At 45.3% G+C, this 21,274-nt stretch overlaps 1 protein-coding gene across 6 annotated transcripts in view; it reads left to right on the top strand.

The window, feature by feature from the left end:
* The window catches only part of LOC140428064 (MSL complex subunit 3-like), a 65,572-nt gene extending 51,986 nt beyond the window's left edge, over positions 1-13,586 (top strand). For all 6 annotated transcript variants that reach the window (XM_072514075.1, XM_072514074.1, XM_072514076.1 and 3 more), the window contains one exon: positions 8,683-13,586. In XM_072514075.1, coding sequence (XP_072370176.1) covers positions 8,683-8,782 — 100 coding nt within the window. In that variant the 3' untranslated portion in view covers positions 8,783-13,586. The remainder of the gene's footprint in view (positions 1-8,682) is intronic.
* Positions 13,587-21,274: the final 7,688 nt, after the last annotated feature.

Here is a 21,274-nt window from a genome sequence, read left to right on the forward strand (position 1 = left end):
AAACCACATTGTGTTTTTAACTCTTATACGGTGGACCAATGACTACAAGTCTGTTTCATTGAACAAGTCAATATTTATTCACTATCGCACAATTGTTGCGGTTAAATAAATCACACACACACATAAGTTAAACTAGAGAGAAAGTTGGCACAAGGCCTTAACTCAACTTCAAGTGACCGACACTTACGAGACAGGACTTTATCTGTGACTTGCAGTCCTCGATGGTTGGTTGTTGGTCTTCCTCGTTCTTGACTCTCGTCTTCCTTCTGCTGGTGGCGTGGATGGTCTTCCTATTTGGCTGGTGAAGGCTCACCGGTGTTGTGTGCTGCTATACAGAGAGCGATTCTAAGGTGGTGCAGAACCTTTTAACCTGCTTGGATTTTGTGCCCTTTGGTGGGCGGTCTCTGGGTCATTGTCAATCAATTGATCAGGGCTCGATCACCCTGATCAATCCAGTCCAATCAGGGACTGACACATCGATTTTGGGGTGGGCACTCAGTGGCCATGTTTGCATGTGTTGGGGGCAGATAGGCCCTTCCAAATAACGAGTTTAGGTGCCGCTGTGTCTGGTAAACAAATGTGATGACAAGTCAGTTCCATTGTTCCTGGAGATGGCTTTTATTCCTGTGCATTGTAGAGTCTGAGCTGCAGTTTATTTCTCGAGTGTTTATTTGAGCTGCAGCCTACTTGTCCTCGAACTTGGCCAATTCTCCCAGCACCCTTTGCAGGACGCCATTTTAGGTGGCCATTTGGCCACAGTTACCACTTGCAGCTTCTCCACCAAGTCACACTTTCCTGACTTGGAAGTATATCGCCATTCTGTCACTGTCGCTGGGTCAAAATCATGGAACTCGTTTCCTGACAGCACAGTGGGTGTTCCTGCAGCACATGAATTCAAACGGCAGCACAACACCACTTTCTAACGGGCAATTAGTGGAGGGCAATGAATGATGTCCCAGCCTGCGATGTGCACATCCCATGAACGAATGAAAAAAGCAAGTTGTCGCTATTTTGAACAATTGATAGCCAGCCTCTCCCCGGCATTAATGTCATGGAGAGCTTCAGAGTGCCTTTGGAGCATTTTCTCTGTCTCCTCCTGGAACACGGCCATTTGAGAGTTGAGATACTTTTCAGTCCACTGGACACGGTGTCCAGTCCATTGAAGTTGATGTTGCAAGAGTTTACCTGTGGAGCTGACTTCAAGAACGGCACCAGCATTTGCTCAATGATCCTCCCAATGAATCTGGAGGATGGGGCAGAGGCATTGCTGATGGAATTTCTCAAATGCTCTTATGTGTTAGTGATACACAGTCCAGGCTTCACTGGCACTTTTGATGACTTGCAGAGATTTCTTGTTGTCAAACACTCTCTGGCGTAGTTTGTAGAAGGCTGAGCTGGCACAGCTGATCCGCTGTTGGATCTCCTTGTCAATAGTAGACTTTTGAGAGAGGTGGCTGCTAAGGTATGGTAAATTCTCAACATATTCCAGAGTTTCTTCAACATAATTGGGAAGTGAAATATTTGGCGACCAGCTTTTCTTTGATGTATGGGTTTTGCAAACCATTCTCGATCTCTTCAATTCTGCATTCAAGATATGCGACCTTTCCTTGAATGTGGTCAATAATACTTAATGTTTTGCAAATGACAGCCGTCCAGAAAACAGTTATTATTTATGCTTACATTTATTACAATAGTTGAATTAGTTTGTAATCTCTTTTCTGGATCTTTGCCAACTGATACAATTTGATAACAGGACCGATTTATTGCAGCTAGTGCAAATGTAGTAAAAAAAATTAACTAACCACTTTGTCAAGAAATTATCCTTGTGCATTGACGACTTATGGGAGCAATAAGAAGTATTAACTCAACAGATATCTATTTAGCTGTGCTTCACTGTGATGTACACTGACAACATGAAGAATTAATCGCGTTCATAAAATAATCCACAAGATGAGAGAAGTATGTAGCTGATACTCTCACTTCCTGATATATCAGCTATTCTTTATTTTTCATGTGTAATTCTTCACTGGAATTTTACCTTATTTCTGTTGTGCCCTTTAGGTTTAATGGGAACAGGAAGTGAAAACCGAATATGGTCTAGCTCCTAGTTAATTTACAACAAAGCTTATTTCTAAAAATATAGCAAATATATAGATAGATAGACCTATCTAGCAATATATATATGTATAGATACACATCTGTCCTGTCCAAAATGTTAACTTCGATTGTTTTAATTTTTGCTGTTGCTTGTCCCATCAGCATTTACCATTGACAAATATTGATGCTGCAACTTACATTCAGTTTTTCAGTTTCAGCTGTAGCTAACAAATTGATCTGGTGCAAATGTTACCTCTCCCAATAATAATAATCTTGATTAGTGTCACAAATAAGCTTACATTAACACTGCAATGAAGTTACTGTGAAAATTCTATATAAAAATGAAATTCAGCAACAGACCATGGGACAAGTGTTAGCTTCTTCCACAAGAACATTTGATCTGCCTGCTTTATGTACTTGCCATTTTTTTCTTGTTTACCACACAACACGCTGGAAGACTGTCACAGTAGACTAACTGATGCTTGGGAAAATAGTGATCATGGAAGCAAACCTAATGATAAACCAAAGGCTAAGAGGCCATCGTGATATCTATTCAGAATAACAGAACCACGAGAGACTTTGTTTTGGACACCTAATCGAGAATTGTGTGGAAATTAAGAGCTTAGTATCAGTAGATGATTGGCTGAAACTGTGTTCAAAGACAAAGGAGGATGGTAAGTGACCTAAACGCTGAATAGATATTGCTGTAAAACCTTCCATTTCAAAGCATCGCAAATGCCAACGTTTTCTCGGGTGAGGTTTCCCATTTACAGAGTCAACAGGATTCTTCACTGTATCTGCCCCAATTCCTGTACTCTTACCCACACTCCAACTTATCAACAGAAGTGCCCTGTTGACCTAGTCTTCTGCCCTCCGATCTCTACATTCACCAGATTATCTTTCTACCTCACCAACATATCTTCCATTAATTTCTTTCCCTGCTTTGGGGAGGGACCATCTATTCCACCCCCACCTTGTTCATTCTCCCAACAGCCCTGTTTCCAGCAGGCTTTTTCCCTGGATGATACCTCCCCCTACAACAGCAAGAACCAGCACCAGGGTCAGCAATGCCGCCTGGGAGACAGTGACAGCTGCAGTGAGTGTAGGTAGCATGACCAGGAGGACTGCCATCCAATGTCAGAAGAATGACCTCCAATGAGCTGCAAGGGTAAGTTATCACCGCTCTCATGGCATCAGTCCTACCTGCCAATCCCTCTCCTCGATCAAACCCCCCCCCCCATCCACTGGCCTGACATCTCGCACTCTCCCAATATTTGGTCGTCAAGCTTGTTCCTGGAACCGCCTGGCACCCGCCAGCACAACCCCTTCATGTCCAGGTGCAGTGCCCACACATGCCACCTGCGATGTGATTGGGATGTGGGAGAGAGGGGTCCGTCCTCCAACCCCTCATGATCCGCCGCATCCTTCTCAGACCAGGTTGCATATCCATCCTCCTTATCCTCCACCAGTATTTCGGACCACTTCTGTGCCAGATTGTAGAGTCCACAGTAGACCACCACAACGCAAGAGATCCTCGGAGCCGGGGAGGGGGATCCACTTTAGAGCCCCACCTGAGCAGTCAAGGCATCTGGACTGCATTTCTAGCAGCTTAATGCACTGCTCAATGACAACGTAACGTGAGCCTCGTATCCGATCTTGGTCTCGGGCCTCCGCACCGTTGTCCCCCCCCCCCCCCCCCCCCGTACCAGCCTCCCCGAACAGGCGCCGGAATGTGGCGACTAGGGGCTTTTCACAGTAACTTCATTGAAGCCTACTCGTGACAATAAGCGATTTTCATTTGCATTTCATTTTTCATTAACTATGACCTATGACCTCAGCGGGTAGAACTTGTCCACCATGAGCCAACTCACCATCCTGGAATGGCCCTCAAAGAAAACTGGGATCTCCAGGTGCACTAGGGTCATGCATGCTCCCAGGGATTAGGGAACTTGAGGTGAAAGAACCCCTAGGGGGCAGTACCCACAATATGATAGAATTCACCCCGCAGTTTGAAAGGGAATAGCTGGAATCCGATGTAACGGTATTACAATTGAGTAAAGCTAACTACAAAGATATGAGGGAAGAGCTGGCCAGATTTGATTGGAAGGGGAACCTAGCAAGGAAGACAGGGGGATAGTAATTGCAGGAGTTTTGGGGGGTTATTCGGGAGGCACAACAGAAATTCATCCCAAGGAGGAGGAAACATGCTATGGGGAGGACGAAGCATCCATGGCTGACGAGGGAAGTCAGGGACAGCATAAAAGCAAAAGGAAAACATACAATGTAGCAAAGATTAGTGGGAAACCTTTAAAAGCAAGCAGAAGACAACTAAAAAAAGGAATGTGGGATGGGGGGATGGATGAGAAGATGAAATATGAGTGTAAGCTAACTAATAATATAAAAGAATATTGCAAGAGTTTTTTTCGATATATAAAAGGTAAGAGGGAGGCAAGAATGGACATTGTACCATTGGAAAATGAGCCTGGAGAAGTAGTAATGGGGAATAAAGAAATGTCAGAGGAACAGAATAGGTACTATGCATCAGTCTTCATAGAGGAAGACACCAGTGGCATACCAGAACCTCGAGAGTCATCGAGCAGACGCGAGTGTGGTGGCCATTACTAACATCTGAAGGTGGATAAATCCCCTGGACCAGATGCACTACACTCCAGGTTCTGAAGGAGATAGTTGAGGAGATTGTGGAGGCATTGGTGGTGATCGTTCACTGGAGTCATGGTGGGTCCCAGAGGACTGGAAAATGGCTAATGTAGCACCCCTGTTTAAGAAGGGAGGGAGGCAGAAGATGGGAAATTATAGACCGGTTAGCTTGACTTCGTTCGTTGGTAAGATTTTAGGGTCCATTATTAAGGATAAAATTGCAGAGTACCTCGGAGTGTATGGTAAAATAGGACTGAGTCATCATGGCTTCATCAAGGGGAGGTCATGCCTGACAAATCTGTTAGAATTCTTTGAGGAGATAATGAGGAAGTTAGGCAAAGTTAGATCAGTGGACGTGATCAATTTGGATTTCGATTTGACAAGGTGCCGTACAGGAGGCTGCTAATAAGATAAGAGCCCATTGTGTTAGGGGCAAGGTAATGGCATGGATAGAGGATTGGCTGTCTGGCAAAAGGCAGAGAGTGGGGATAAAGGGGTCTTTTTCAGGATTGCAGCCAGTGACTAATGGTCAGTGTTGGGACCACAATTATTCATGATATACATTAACGATCTTGAAGAAGGAACTGAGGGCATTGTTGGTAAGTTTGCAGATGATACAAAGATGTGTAGAGGGCCAGGTAATGTTGTGGAAGCGGGGAGGCTGCAGTGTTGTGGAAGCAGGGAGGCTGCAGAAGGACTTGAACAGGCTCAAAGAGTGGGCAAAGAATTGGCAGATGGAATGCAAGTGTGAGATTATGCACTTTGGTAGGAAGAATAGAGGCAGAGACTATTTTCTAAGTGGGCAAAGACTTTGGAAATCTGAAGCACAAAGGGACTTAGGGTCCTAGTTCAGGATTCTCTTAAGGTTAATGTGCAGGTTCAGTTGGCAGTTAGCAAGGAAAATGCAATGTTAGCATTCATTTTGAGAGGGCTAGAATACAAGAGCAGGGATGCACTGCTGAGGCTGTATAAGACTCTGGTCAGATCCCGTTTGGATTTTTGAGAGCAGGTTTGGGCCCCATATCTAAGGAACGACAGGCTGGCCTTGGAGAAGGTCCAGAGGATGTTCACCAGAATGATCCCGGAATGAAGGACTTTTCATATGAGGAGCAGTTGAGGACTCGGGCCTGTATTTGATGCAGTTTAGAAGGATGAAAGGGGATATTATTGAAACTTACAGAATATTGAGAGGCCTAGACAGAGTGGATTTTTTTTTTCCACTTATGGAGTGACTAGAACCCAAAGCCACAACCTCAGACTGAAGGGATGATCTTTAGAACTGAAATGAGGCGGAATTTCTTCAGCCAGAGGGTGGTGAATCCGTGAAACTTATTGCCACAGAAGGCTGTGGAGGCCAAGTCACTGAGTGTCTTTAAAGACAGAGATAGATTGGTTCTTGATTAATAAGGGAATTGGGTTGTGGGGAGAAGGCAGTAGAATAGGGTTGAGCCATGATCAAATGGCAGAGCAGACTCGATGAGCTGAATTCTGCTCCTATATCCTACGGTCTTAAGGTATTGGGTGCACGTGTGCATGATTCTGAGGCGATGGTCGCACACGATCTGAACTTTCAGGGAGTGGAAGCCCTACCTGTTAATATAGGGCCCTTCCTGGTGCTCGCAGGGCGATATACCTGCCATCGATGGCCCTTTGGTCCTGGGGCATCCTGGTGATGGCGGCGCATCCTGCAGCACAAAAAGCTTGGTAGGCGTGGTCCAGGCCGAAGGCGATATAGTCTGTTGTCCTGGCATAGAGAGCATCTTGGCACCTTCCGGATGCGCCTGTGGGCTGAAGATTGCGATATGCCACACAGGTCCCTGCTCAAGCCCTCGAATGACCCGGTGACATAGAAACTTAGTGTTGCAGTGACCTTCACAACCACTGGGAGTGGGTGTTGCCCCCCTCCGCGGGTTGCCATGTCTGTGAGGATGTGGCACAGGTACTGCGCTGCCTCTCCTGTTGAGACACAGTCTTCAGCAGCATATGCTGTCTGTCATCTCATTGAAGGACCGACGACTCCTGTACACTTTGGCATGTCACTGGACTCCCCTTCATTCAGACACTTGCCCTTTAGCCAGGCAAGTGTCCTCAGTGATGAAGCCCTGCTCTTTAGTATTTGATTGCTGGCAGATGCCTCTTTAGTTCTGACACTCCTAGAGTTCAGGTACACTATTCAGGACACCCAGTCCACTAATCATCGTCCCCACCATAGCAACTGTTCCTTCAAGCAAGCGTTTAAGAGTTCAAGCGTGCTCCCACAGCTAGCAAAGCTAAGCCCTCCTTTGAAATAACTTTCAGCTGTGATGGTAGAGGTTGCTCACAGTCAAAGGGGGTGAAATTGACTTCCATCGGACAAGCTGCAACATGGCTCTGCTCTGGGAGAGTTTGATAGGGTAGCCAGGTTGCAGCTATGGTTGCTCCTGCTATGCCTCTGTTGCCCCTGTTATGGCTCTCAACAATATTTAAAAATGGCTTGCAGGCCTCACAGGCACACAGCCACTCTCTTTCCCCCCCCCCCCCCCCCCCGCCCAGTGGCAACCCCTGAGCGGGACCCCACCAGCCGAAAGCCCCTGAAGGCCCCCCACCTTCCCCGAGTACTGGGGCAGCAGCTCTGGTGCCTTTGAGCTGCGTGCCAGTAAATGGAAATGGCTATTACCTCCTTTCTTCCCCTCGGTAGCCATTGCGCCAGCTTCCCGTTTTTGTAAAGAAATACTAAACAATGCCCAAGTGGCTTCTTGCTGGGGAGTTGGTTGACTTCCAAGAAGCCACTGCATTCGACTTCAGTCTTGCTAATGAGATTGAAATTAATGCAAATTAGACTTGGTGACCCTCTCGCCATTTTTGGGCTGATCTGAAACTCGCCATTGGGAGCGGGCTGGGTGAATTGCAAAATGGTACATGTCTGGCGCGAATCTCGATTTTGGCCTCTCCCTCTATTCACCTGGATCAACACTGGGCACAATGTGGTAGTTGAATCACACCCAATATCTCATCTTTCTCCTGGCCACTGTACAGTGTTTTAGTCTGACTGTTGAGTAAATTAAGACTTTGGTTATATTGCCCAATTTCTTACGAACAGCCGAGGCTGATTATGATGGTAGGGGTCTACTTGTTCATGATGGGGGTGGGGATTGACTTGTCAAGTGCTTCATTTGAGCACAGTGATGGTGGAGGGAGGAGGAAGAGATGAGGTGGGGATGATGAAGTGACTGTTTTGTCAGAGTCTTCTCACTTCATTTCAGTTCTCACTTCTGCACTTGGAGGGGCCTGTCTAATTTTCTTTCTTTTTTGTAACCACTAATATCATTTTTTTTATTTTCTTCGTTATTTGCACAATCTTTAGTTCTTTTCATGTCTTCCTCTGGTGCCACTAGATTTCAGGCCATTTAGCCTATTAATTCACTCTATTTTTGGAATATTATGTGTTGTTTACCAAGCTCCCTATTTTTTTCTGACTATTTTAGTTTTTCATTTTTCAGTTCTGATGAAGGGGGACGGAATGAGTATGTTATTAAACCGCATCTTTCTAATTACCAACTTTAAAGAACCATGATGTACTTTTTAAAAATTACTCCATGTACTTTACACCTCATGAAACAGATTGCATTTAGGTTTTACGTGTTAATGTATCATCTGTGTGATAAATTCCGAATCTTAGCCTGGACATGCATGTTGCATTTTTCCTGAGGCTGATTTTATGACCATCCATTGGATCTTCCAACAGCGAGTTACAAAGCTGTATTTGAAGTAAGTGATAGGTTGATAGGCAAGGTGGAAATCTTTTCAGTATTCAAAATACGTTCCAACCATGTTCAATATGACCAGCACAGATGCGATAGCTGAAGGACCTTTTCTGTACTGTAGACCTCTATGGCTACACCAACATTTTAATGAACTACAGCTTATTTTGTATCTTTAAATCTGCAGGTTTTTGGCTGAATACCAAGAGGACTTTTTTCCAGAATCTGCTTATGTAGCTGCATCTGAAGCTTACCATTGTACCAAACACCCTCAGGCTATCTACTGAAGCATTGGAGAGTTGCAGACTGATTGTTACTTTTATCCCAGTGGTGTTGGTTAAAGGAATGTAAATGATCTTCAGCAGCTGAGAATAAAAGAGCATTGACATCCTGTTGGAAGGAAATCTGTTGACATTACATTGTGGAGATGGACTACTTTCTGTTTGAACTCTGCCGTTTCCAATCCACCTTCAACCCTGCTTGATGCTGTGGGCACAAGTTCTGTTCTTCTGTGGTTGTGTCATGAATGAAAGCATTGACTATATGCAATCAAAAATCTCTTCTGCAAATAGACTAAATGCCTTCTGAAAGGCAGACTGCATTTATTAAGCAAGACTTAATACTGTACGTAATGGAAAAACATGGTTTAGAGATATTCTGAATAGTTGCAAGTTGAAGAAGAATATATTGTATAATTGCGGTAGAGCTTGCTTACGCATTAGAAAATAAATTCTCTGTGTTGTAATATTTTTTAATGTTGATGGTTCATGTGCCTGTTCAAAGTTGAATGCTACTATGTTTTTATGAGTGTTATTTTATGCAATGGAACAGTATTGGCAATCTTAGGACTAAACTCTTGAGATGGTTGTGTCTCGTAGAAGTTTTGCTTTACTTTTTTTGGAGCCACATTTCCTTTTTTGACATGTGAATGAACAGAACAAATGCTGGAAAATCTCAGCAGATCTGGCAGCATCTGTAGGGAGAGAAAAGAGCTAACTTTTCGAGTCCAGATGACACTTTGTCAAAGCCAAGACTCGCTTCCACAGCCATATTTCCTTCCTCAGTTACTGTCTTCGTCTCTGTCTTACCCCACGGGGATTTCAACTTAAATTCCACCCTGCATGTATCCTCCAGGATTACAGGTACCTCCAGGATATACAACATTCTTCCAACTGCTGCTCTCACCGCATCCTGAAAGCCACACTCAGTGCCATGCGCCGCCACATGAAGACACTCGACATCTCTCTCCAGCAACATCGTCTTACTCTCTCTCAAAGCTGTCCCTGTCCCCAGTTTCATTTCATCCTTTGCATCATTCGTTGCCTTAACAAGAATCTTTTCCTGTTCTTACAGATGTTAAGGAACCCAAGCTTCAACAACTTATCAACACCACTGCCCATCCTAGGCCCTCCACGTGTCCCAATCCCTCATACCCCATTTCTTCCAGCCCCAGCCTTTGCCGCGTATTCACCATACCTTCCGATCTTCCCCTCTGAGGATGAGCTTGCTGTTCTCAGCAAAGGACTCGGCTTTATACCCTTACGTCCCCCGGGCTCGACATGATGTTGAACTCTTCTTTTGTCACCATGCCCACTTCTTTGGGCAAGAGTCCTCCCCACGTTCCACTGATCCTTTCATGTGCCTCCAACATTCTGCCTCCAAGTGGACACTCCCGCCGGGACAATTACCTGCCCTCGATCAAGAGCTTTGACAAAGGGTCATCTGGACTTGAAACGGTAGTTTTTTTCTCTCCCTACAGATGCTGCCAGACCTGCTGAGATTTTCCAGCATTTTCTCTTTGGTTTCATATTCCAGCATCCGCAGTAATTTGCTTTTATTTATGAGAATGAACAGAGTGGGTTGCTTTTGTGTGGCTGCATAATTACTGAGTTTATGTTGTTTTAGCAGAGCATTAAGATATGGGAGTATCCCAAAACCCAGAAGGGTAACTTGGAACACCATTTCTTAGTGGTGTATATTTTCAGTTGGGTATATTGAGAAAAGATATGCAAACTGGGGAAGAATAGTCCAGTTGTTTTGTGATTAATGAAGAATATTTACTAACTTAAAAGAAAAACACACAAGAAGGACTATAATACACTACAACACGCAAGTACACTGATGGTTATACCCACGCACACACTATTACAGGAAATTACCCCTTGGTTTCAACTACCTATGTTCACTGAACTCAGAGATGCTCCTTTGTTCCCAAACAACATAAGTATTATGCAACTTTACAAGCTAAATCCAGCACGTAATTACCATGCACAGGTTGTGTGGCCACATTTGGGAAAACTGTCTTCAGTTTCAGCGAAGGTAAAATCTGCTCAGTTCGAGTTTTGATCTTAAACAGCTAGCTGCTTTGGGAGACTGTTTCTGCAGCTCGGTGTGGCTAATGGCAGCTCTATCTGTGTTTGTCTGTCTCTTTCCTCAGCCATTGTCATATCGACATACCATTTTTCTCTTTGGTGTTATTCACCCTGTGAAGTCGGCTTTTTGCATACGCGTTTCAATTTCCTTATCTCCACTTTGAAATCACCTTTTCTATATCCCTATTGTTTTCCTCTTATCAGTCCGAGGTTACCTCGGACTGATATGATAGTTCATATCTCAACATCCCTCCATGCATCTCCCTGCTTTATTTTCTTTTATGCTAATTTGGTTTTTTAATCATGATTTCCTCAATTCTTAACATATTCTGTTTTTTTTTAAATAAACGTCTTAATTTGAAAGATAATTTCATTTCTCAACCATTTCTTATCAGTTTTACCTTATCAAACATTACAATGATTTAAAACCATGCAGTAACGTAAAATATATCCCAAAGTATATACACACACGAGGTTCCCAATAGTCCCTTTTACATTCCTGATAAGGCATCCACTTGGAGGTTTTCTCTCCCGGCCACATGATTGATTTTCAAATGACGTGCTGTAGTAACAAAACCCCATCTAAGTAACCTGGTATTCCGATTACAAAATCTCCAGATATTTTAGGGGATTATGGTCTATATATGATTGTTTCTGCTGAATTACTGGCAACATAATCTCAATGTTGTAATGCCGATACCAAAGTTAAAGTCCCTTTTCCAATTGTAGAACACTTCTGTTGACGATGATTTAATGTCCTTGAGAAATACCCCACAGGTTTCTCAATTCCAAGTTCATCATCTTGTGATAATGCAGCTCCCACACCAATGCCACTAGCATCCATAGACAATTTAAACTGTTTGTCATAATATGGTGCCGCTAACACTGGTTTTGTTGTCAACAGTTTTCAGATGTTGGAATGCAATTTGGAAGTCCTATGTCCATTTAAATTTCTTGTTCTTCTTCAAGAGTTTTGTTAGTGGTGCTACCACACTGCTGAGGTTCAGCAAGAGCTAACGATAAATTTACTCATTCCCAGAAATCTTAAGAACTCTTGTTGCCGGTTCTGGAAAATCCCAAATCGCCTATATTTTCGCATCTCATGGAACCATTTGACCATGTCGTACGATATGTCCAAAATATAAAATTTGAGCTTTAGCAAATTTACCTTTTTGCCAAATTCATGACTAGATTAACTTCTTTTAATTGTTCAAACAGTTCTTTTAAGTGTTGCAGATATTCTTCCCAACTTCGACTCAACACCAGTAAATAGTCAGTGTGATGAATTTAGACTGTCCAACTCTTGCAGTGCAATCCTCCACTGTGGTATAGGAAGCAAATCCCCCTTGGTGTTGGCATTCACTTTCCTGTAGTCTACATAAAGATTTTGTGTTCAAATCCAGCTTTGGCACCAGTACGATCAATGAACTCCAATCACTACAACTCAGCTCAATAATGCCATTTTAGAGCAGACATTTAATTTCCTTCTGTACTTGTGATAACTTTGGTAGATTTAATCTATATGGATGTTGTTTTATGGGAACTGTTTGCCCCACATCTGCATCATGCATCACTCTCTATTCTACCTAATTTATTCCCACAGATACAATTATAAAACTGTAGCAACTCTTCCAATTCACCTCGGCTATTTTATCTGGACGATAACTTAACCAGTTGTTTACATTTTCCAGTTCTTGTTACCCAAATGAATTAGAGGAAAGTCACTCTCCGAATTTAACCCTTCCTCTTCTCCCTGCTTCATTACTACCAAGACCTCATGTCCTCTATTGCAATACCTCTTAAGCATATTAATACGACAAACTCTGAGATTTATATCTATCTAGATTATTTTCTTTGCTCAGTTTTCTTTCAATTGGATACAGTCCACCAAATCTAGCTTTCACCTGACACAGATAATAACACTAGCTTTTTCTCCTCTCCTACCAAACTATACAAGTCTGCTTTCCTGTCAGCCATTGCCTTAATTCCCTGCTGTGCTATCTTTAAATGTGTCCTTGCCACCTCACATGACCCATTCAGTCTTTCTCTGAAATACTATATGTAGTCCAAAAGTGTAGCCTCTAACAATTTTTCTTGAATTAATTTCCGTGGTCCTCTAATCTCTTGTCCATAAACCAATTCAAAAGGACTAAACCTTGCAGAATAATTTGGTGCATTCCTAATGTAAAGTAATACAAATGGAATCCCTTTGTTCCAATCATGATGGATTCCAATCATTTTGGCTATACACTAGTTTTCAAAGTTTGATGTCACTACTCTAATGCACCCTGTGTCTCTGGATGGTAGGCTGATAATTTAGACTTTTATTTCCAGGCTATATTCATTACTTCTAAATAATCCTGACATGAAATTTGACCCTTGATCTGATTGTATCTCTTCCGGTAAGCCATATCTAGTAAAGAGCTTGGTTAATTCCAATACCACTCTCTTGGCTGTAAAGTTTCTCACCGGTGTGACTTCCGGAAATCTAGTGGATATATCCATAATAGTTAACAAGTATTGATTTCCACTTTGTATTCTCGAGAGTGGTCGAGCACAATCGACTAGAATCTTGTAAAAGGTTCTTTGAAAGCGGGAATAGGGATAAAAGGTGCTTACTTTATTGCAGCTTGCGATTTCCCTATCACTTGGCATGTTCGACAAAATTTAACGACAGCTTTATTGTAGTCCCGACCAGTAAAACTGTTTCTGCATCTTGGCTTGTGTTTTCTTTATTCCTAGATGTCCTATGGAATTTTCTGAGCTATTCTTAGAATCTCTTTCCTATACTCCGAAAGTAATACAATTTTATGTATTTCTACATTTGTCATCTGCCATTTTCTCATTAAATTGTGATCCTTTACATAATAACATTCAGGAATACACTGACTCTAATTCCAAGGCAGCCATTTGATAGATTTTCAATTTCAAATTGTCTTTCCCATCTTCATTAAACTTACTAAAGATTGTATCAGATAAATGTATTTTCTCATCCTGTGCTCTTAACTCTTGTCTCATGCCTGTGATTGCATTAATACATAACCCGGAAACACTACAGGATGATCTGTTTGCAATTTTTCTACAGCTTGATTTTTCTACTTGCTGTTCAACCATAGTGGGCATCACTACTATCTGTGATCCAGCTATATAATTCCCTAGGATGAGTTGAATCTCTGCAATGGGCACTGTTTCTACCACTGCTACAACTATTTATCCCGTCTTCTAACTACCCTTTAAGTTTATTTTCACAAAATGATTTTCTTTTGTCTCGCCGGGAATGCTGCTAATCAGAACATCTTACTTCAATATCCCTTCTGGACAACAAATATCTTGATCCCACAAAATTAGGGTTAACTTGCCCTTGTATCTCGTAAGAATATAATGGGTGCGATTCTCCGTGAAAAGTTCTACGTGTGCTACCGAGTGGGAATTGTCGCATATTTCCCTGCACTTGGCCCAGCGAGGCCGGCAACAATATTCAACGTTAATTAGTCCACTTAACGAGGCCTCAGGCTTCCCACCCCGAATGTAGATTCGCCCGGACCGTGTTCGCCAGCCCCCTGCTAACAAGGTCGAGCAGCACTTAAGCTGCACTTGCTCAATCAACCCCAGCCAGCTCGCAACAATGACGCCGAGATTCGGGTATGCTGATGTGGGGAGGCTCCTGGATGCGGTGGAGGCCAAGAGGGATGTCCTGTTCCCCCGAGGGGCAAGGAGGGTGAGCCACAAGGCAGCCAGTGCTGCCTGGGACGAGGTGTCAACTCGGGGAGTGTGACCAGGAGGACAGGCGTCCAGTGTCGGAAGAAGGTCAACACCAGGTAGCACGAGTGATCGATACCAATGTCCCAAGCCCCCCTCCCCACCCCCCAAGGGAGCGACCCCCAACACTCCATCCTCCTCCCGATGGCACAGTGGTTACTACTACTGCCTCAGCGCCAGGGACCCGGGTTCGATTCCGACCTCGGGTGGCTGTGGAGTTTGCACATTCCCTGTGTCTGGGTGGGTTTCCTCCGGTTTCCTCCCACAGTTCAAAGATGTGCAGGTTAGGTGCATTGGCCATGCTAAGTTGCCTCTGAGGGTGGGGTTGCAGGTAGGTTAGGGGGTTGGGCCTAGGTTAGGTGCTCTTTCAAAGGGTCGGTGCAGACTCGATGGGCCAAATGGCCTACTGTACTGTAGGGATTTTATGATTCCCCCTTCAGCACTCCCTCCACCCACTCCTTCTAGCCCCCTTCAATCCTCCCTCCACCCCAACCTTCCACTCACAACCATTTCCCACAACTGTGAACCATGCGTGTGGCTAACAATGCCCTCTGTGTTTACTCAGGAAAAGCTCTCCCATAATCGGCGAGATAGGGCCCAGACTGGCGATGAGGTGCTGGACTTGAGAATCCTCACCTCCTTCGAGGTGTGGGACCTGTAGATGATGGGTGTGGCCGAGGGCATCGCAGTAACCAATGTGGAGCCTGGCGGACGCCACAGAGTGAGAAAACACCAGGTTCCACCTGGGGGACCTGTCAAACGTGAGTAGTGATTGCCTTACTGACCGACCCATTACTCTCGCTGACCGCATGTCCATTCTCCTACAGGTCCAACAGCCGACGGCGCCGGCCCATCCCGGGCGGCACCTCTCCTGACCCCGAGGTGAACACCTCCGAGAAGAGCTCTGAGGATGCAACTGTTATAGTCGTGAAACAGCTGTCACCCCCACCCTCCACAGTACAGATAAACACACCTCGGTAAGAAATGTTAGTGGACAGGCTTGGGCACAATCTGGTGAGCACTACACTGCTGCTGATGCACGTCTGGTAGAGGCAGGAACTTCCAGGCGATACAGCAGTTGTAAGCCTAATGGATCCCGGGACCCAGCTGTGTCCCAGCCTGATATTGAGCCTGTGGAACAAGGTTACCCAGATCTGATGGAGACGATAGAGAGTGGCCAGGACATTCAGAGGGAGATGTCAGCGTCACTCCAGCAGATCCATAGCCGATTGGAGGAGTACTCGAGGCTATGGCGCAGGAGATGGCGTTGGCAATGAGTGGCACCGAGGCCAACACTGCTAGGGTGGGGACTGCAGTGGAGAACCTGGTACATGACATCGGCACCATGAGTGATGTTGTCCAAGGCGTTGTGACAGCCATGGCTGAGGGTTTCAGTAGTTTGTCTGCCTCGCTGGAGGATGTCGCCCATTACCTTATTGAGGTGCTGTGGGACATGTCCTGCTCTCAGATGGGAATGGCTGCGGAGCTTGTCTCAGTCACAGGTAGCATTGCTGAGGCGCTGCAGAGCATAGCCCAGTCACAGGAGCATCGCTGAGGGCGTCGACACCGTGGTGCGAACCATGGGGAGCCGCCAGGGCTGGCAGACCCAGATGATGCAGGAGCAGCCGGGGCTCAAATAAGCTGCCCCTCCGTCCCAAGGTGAACCCCAGGGCCCTATGAGCACCGACCGGGATGAGGGAATGCTGAGTGCCAACCCGGACCCATCCCAGGGAGCGACGACATTGGCCACCAGCTCTCCCGAGTTCCTCCCCTTTGATGTGGCTACATGTCGGCATCAGCACACGACACGGGGCAACACGGCTGTGCATGTACCGTCGACAAATGAACCCCGCCTCAAGAGCCCTGAGAGGACGCCCACCATCGAAGGCCACCAGAGAGGGAAGCAGCTGGCTACCTTCAACTGAGATGAGCATCCTGGGAACACACCTAGAAGTATAGGTAGAGCTAGGAGGGCAAAGCACATTGAGGATCACTGAGGGCACCAGGGGAGAGGGGATGGGGTAGTGTTGCCTTTTCTTCTCTTACTCTTTTAATTTGTCCTTTCTGTGGCACTGTTCCAATTATGGCAATCAGTGAATTTGCCCTTCTTTCTATGTTATCTATGTCCTAATGCTTTGAGTCGCCAGGTATCAAATGATACCACCACAAGTTTCAACCGGCTATCGATCAAAGAGCCAAACACCAGTTAGTTAGTTCAAGGTCAAGGGTACTTTATTTACACACAATTAGTCATGCAACATAAATACTACTAGTTAACTACACCTATTGACTAAGACAACCTGTACTTAACTTCAGGCACCCGGCTTAGGTCAGAGAAACAGGGGGTGCTGTTCGATTCTGGATCTTCTCGGGTCCGAAGGAGTAACTGCTGCTCAGCTAGGCTCATCCGTCTGGTATAGAGCGTTGAACTTGGACTTGCTTCTGGTGTTGCTGCACTTGGAGATGGCCGTGACTGGGGTACCAGGTCCAAGAGAGGAGGAACATGTGGCGAACACGTCTTCTTATACTTAGGGGTTTTCGCGCTCTTTTGGGCGGTCCTTCGATTTGTTCGATTCCTTAGCCAATAAGTGGGCGGGGATCTGGATGGCTGGGCGTGTCCCAAGCGGTCACTGAACCCGTTGTTTGCGTTTCCCTTGAACAGGGAGTGGCGCCGAAATGTCTGGGACTGTACCGGATGCTCGAGTATCAGTCCTTTGTTTTGGTGGAGATGGGCCATCAAATGCTAATCGGCCCCATTAAAATGCTAATTGGACGGAGTTTCGATACCGTCTGGACTTCTTGCTTGCAAATATGCATTTCAGGCTCTGAGCCTACCTGAGTCTTGGCTTGTCCATTTTACCCGCTGGGCTTTGCGAGTTTCTCTGTACCTAGTTGGAAGTGGCCATCCCAGATGGCAACACTCCGTCCTCTTGATCCTCAACGCGAAGCGTGATGGATCACAATACTGGGTCTTCTTCGTTCTCTGAAATGCTGGGTACCCTCAACCAAGGACAGGTTCTACCCTACTCTGTCCTATGGGTCAAAAACATTTACCTAAATTTCCTAATACAACACATATCTAAAAATGCCTAAGGGGGTCATTTAACATTCAAAAAAGGGGGAACCTCTAACTGTAACTAGACTACACTGGTGCTGATATTTAACAATCAAAGAACTTATCTTACAATACAAAAATCTAATAGCAGCATCAAATTTCTTCTCATCACTAACATTCATATACAGAAAAATAATCTTTATTAACGAAACAACAACCGTGGAATGTATTAAAGAGAAAGGTTCAGAAAGAGTGTGGGGTTTGCTGGAGTCCGAGGAAAGGGGCTCTAAAGCTGTATATTGGAGGGTGGGAGGCTCTCCTTCTCCATTTCCGCAATCTAATTGTCTAGATGACGCTGCACAATATGGCTATCACTAGTAAGGCTTTCACTGTGTAGGACAGGGAATACCACTTAACGAGATACTCACACCATGTGGGGGTATCAGTGGCTGGGTCTATGTGGGGTGTAGTCTCTGGGCTGGGGGTGTTGTGTTGGGTAGTCGTGTTCGGGGCCTGTGTGGTGAGGGAGGTGGAGGTAGGTAACGCGCGCAACTGTACTGTTCCAGCGACGATCATGACGTAGATCATTAGGGTCGTCTTCGCCTTGTTCAGGCTTTCCTTCGTCTTTGAGTATCTTTGTATCTTCCTAGGGGGACAAGCATAATATCTGTCATTATCTTGCCGCTTAACATCTCGTCTGTCTGTCTGTTTCTCCTTAACGTCAATTTCCCATTAGAATCGTCACCATATGTGACTCCCTCATTTTTGCGGAGACAGGACATCCGAAAAACAATTCTGTCAGTGCGAGCACTCTTGCAGCCTGTGTCTGTCGGGCAATTTCTCCATCCTTTGCAAACTTGTTTTTCCAACCAAGTGATCCTAACATGTAAATAGTAGGTGGGGGATAGCAACCGAAGGGTTGCCGGAAAGGGTAAAGTTGTGGCAAAATGCATTCTTTAAACCACAGGACTGAAAAAGAACAGCAAAAGAGTTTTGAAAACAATTCTCCGAATGGGGTGCGTATGATCCATGGCAGGGCAAGAATGGGTGGAATCCCCGGGTACGGTGGTGATCAGTGCCGTTGCTCCACTACCCGACCTTGGCTGACCGAATGTACATAGGGGGTCCTCAGGCAGGGCGGGGATAAGTATTACTCCACTGCCTGAGTGACCTTCCAAGAACGGTAAGAATTTGTAACAATATGGGCTCCAACAAACTTGTTTCTTAAACTGCCATGTGGCTTCAGAAGAGTAGTTATGACTATATCAAGACAGTATCCGTGAGGCTGACACACAAAATCGTACAAGAGAGAACGAACAACATTTAAAACAAACTAAACATAAAGCGTGCAGGTTCCATCAGAGTATAGGACACCGTAAATCACATTTGGCCTGGGGTGTAACTAGCATATGGAGTCAGTGTAGTGTGACCGAAGAAGAGAGGAAGGAGGAGAGAAACAAAAATGAAATGGCATTGCTGAGGTGTCCCTGCCATGAGAAGTGGTGGGTAAGCGCTCACAGTTTGCATGGGGCAGCTGGGACCTTGTAGCTGCTGTGGGTGGTGTTATCTTTCATATCTGGGGGCTAGTCTAGCTGATGATGGGGATCTCCAGCAATCTCGGGCGAAGTGTCCTGACTGCCTACAGTTGTAACATGACCCCTGGGGCACATAAGGTGGAGCAGGTTCTCTGGTGTATTGCTCCCTTGGGTATGGCTCCCTGGGTGGGGGGTTGGGCTGTTGGTACCGTTGCTGGTTCGGGGGGCATTTGTGGGCTGATTCCTTTGCTGCTTCTGGGGGGCTTGTCATTCTCGTGTGTAAGACCATAAGACATAGGAGCGGAAGTAAGGCCATTCGGCTCATCGAGTCCACTCCACCATTCAATCATGGCTGATTTCAATTCCATTTACCCGCTCTCTCTCCATAGCCCTTAATTCCTCGAGAAATCAAGAATTTATCAACTTCTGTCTTAAAGACACTCAACATCCCGGCCTCCACCGCCCTCTGTGGCAATGAATTCCACAGACCCACCACTCTCTGGCTGAAGAAATTTCTCCTCATCTCTGTTCTAAAGTGACTCCCTTTTATTCTAAGGCTGTGCCCCCGGGTCCTAGTTTCCCCTGCTAATGGAAACAACTTCCCTACATCAACCCTATCTAAGCCATTCATTATCTTGTAAGTTTCTATTAGATCTCCCCTCAACCTCCTAAACTCCAATGAATATAATCCCAGGATCCTCAGACGTTCACCGTATGTTAGGCCTACCATTCCTGGGATCATCAGTGTGAATCTCCGCTGGACCCGCTCCAGTGCCAGTATGTCCTTCCTGAGGTGTGGGGCCCAAAATTGCTCACAGTATTCTAAATGGGGCCTAACTAATGCTTTATAAAGCTTCAGAAGTACATCCCTGCTTTTATATTCCAAGCCTCTTGAGGTGAATTTCAACATTGCATTTGCTTTCTTAATTACGGACTCAACCTGCAAGTTTACCTTTCGAGAATCCTGGACTAGGACTCCCAAGTCCCTTTGCACTTCAGCATTATGAATTTTGTCACCGTTTAGAAAATAGTCCATGCCTCTATTCTTTTTTCCAAAGTGCAAGACCTCGCACTTGCCCACGTTGAATTTCATCAGCCATTTCTTGGACCACTCTCCTAAACTGTCTAAATCTTTCTGCAGCCTCCCCACCTCCTCCATACTACCTGCCCCTCCACCTATCTTTGTATCATCGGCAAACTTAGCCAGAATGCCCCCAGTCCCGTCATCTAGATCGTCAAATCGTGTAATCTCCTTTCTGTCCACAATTATAACATTCCTGTGTCTTGGGGTGCTGTGCTGTACCTCTGCCTTCATTTACCCATGCGGGGTCTTGGTGTGCCCTTACTGGATTCATTGTGGCGTCTACTCTCCTGCTCTGCCTTTCTCTGTATAGACTGTTCCCAAGCTCTGGACAAGTGTTTTAGAACCCACACTTCATTGTGTGCTGGGTCTGAGGGGTTGTAACTGGCACATGCCTTTTGTCCTGCCTCTGTGGCATGGTATACTCAGGTACGGGTGCATTTGCCCGTATTGTCTACCGATAACTGGGTGCGGGCTAACTCACCAAATACCGCAGTAAAATGGACCCAAAGGCATCCAGCGAATGCTGTTTGATGCTCTCCCTTTTTCTGTCGGCACTGGTTGAGCCCTTCTACCGGATCTCCTCTATTATAGCCAATGGCGACTAAAATGGCTGTTTTCATCTCTTGGAGGCTACCTCCTCTTACATTTTAAAACATTTTTCAATTATTTTTATTCAGATTTTTATCAAAAGACAATGTGTGCATAACCATTAACAACATTTAACAAAACAAGGTAAACATTAACATTATATAAAGAAAAAAGAACAAAAATACACAACATTCCCTACCACCCCCCCCCCCCCCCCCGGATTGCTCTTCTAGAAAGTCGAGGAACAGCTGCCACCTCAGAGAGAACCCCGTCATGGACCCTCTCAAAGCAAACTTTATTTTCTCCAGACTGAGAAACCCAGCCATGTCACCAATCCAGGCCTCAACACTCGGGGGGGCTTCGAGTCCCTCCACATTAAAAGGATC

The sequence above is a fragment of the Scyliorhinus torazame genome, chromosome 8 (assembly GCF_047496885.1).
Source record: "Scyliorhinus torazame isolate Kashiwa2021f chromosome 8, sScyTor2.1, whole genome shotgun sequence".
NCBI classification, from domain to species: Eukaryota; Metazoa; Chordata; class Chondrichthyes; order Carcharhiniformes; family Scyliorhinidae; genus Scyliorhinus; species Scyliorhinus torazame.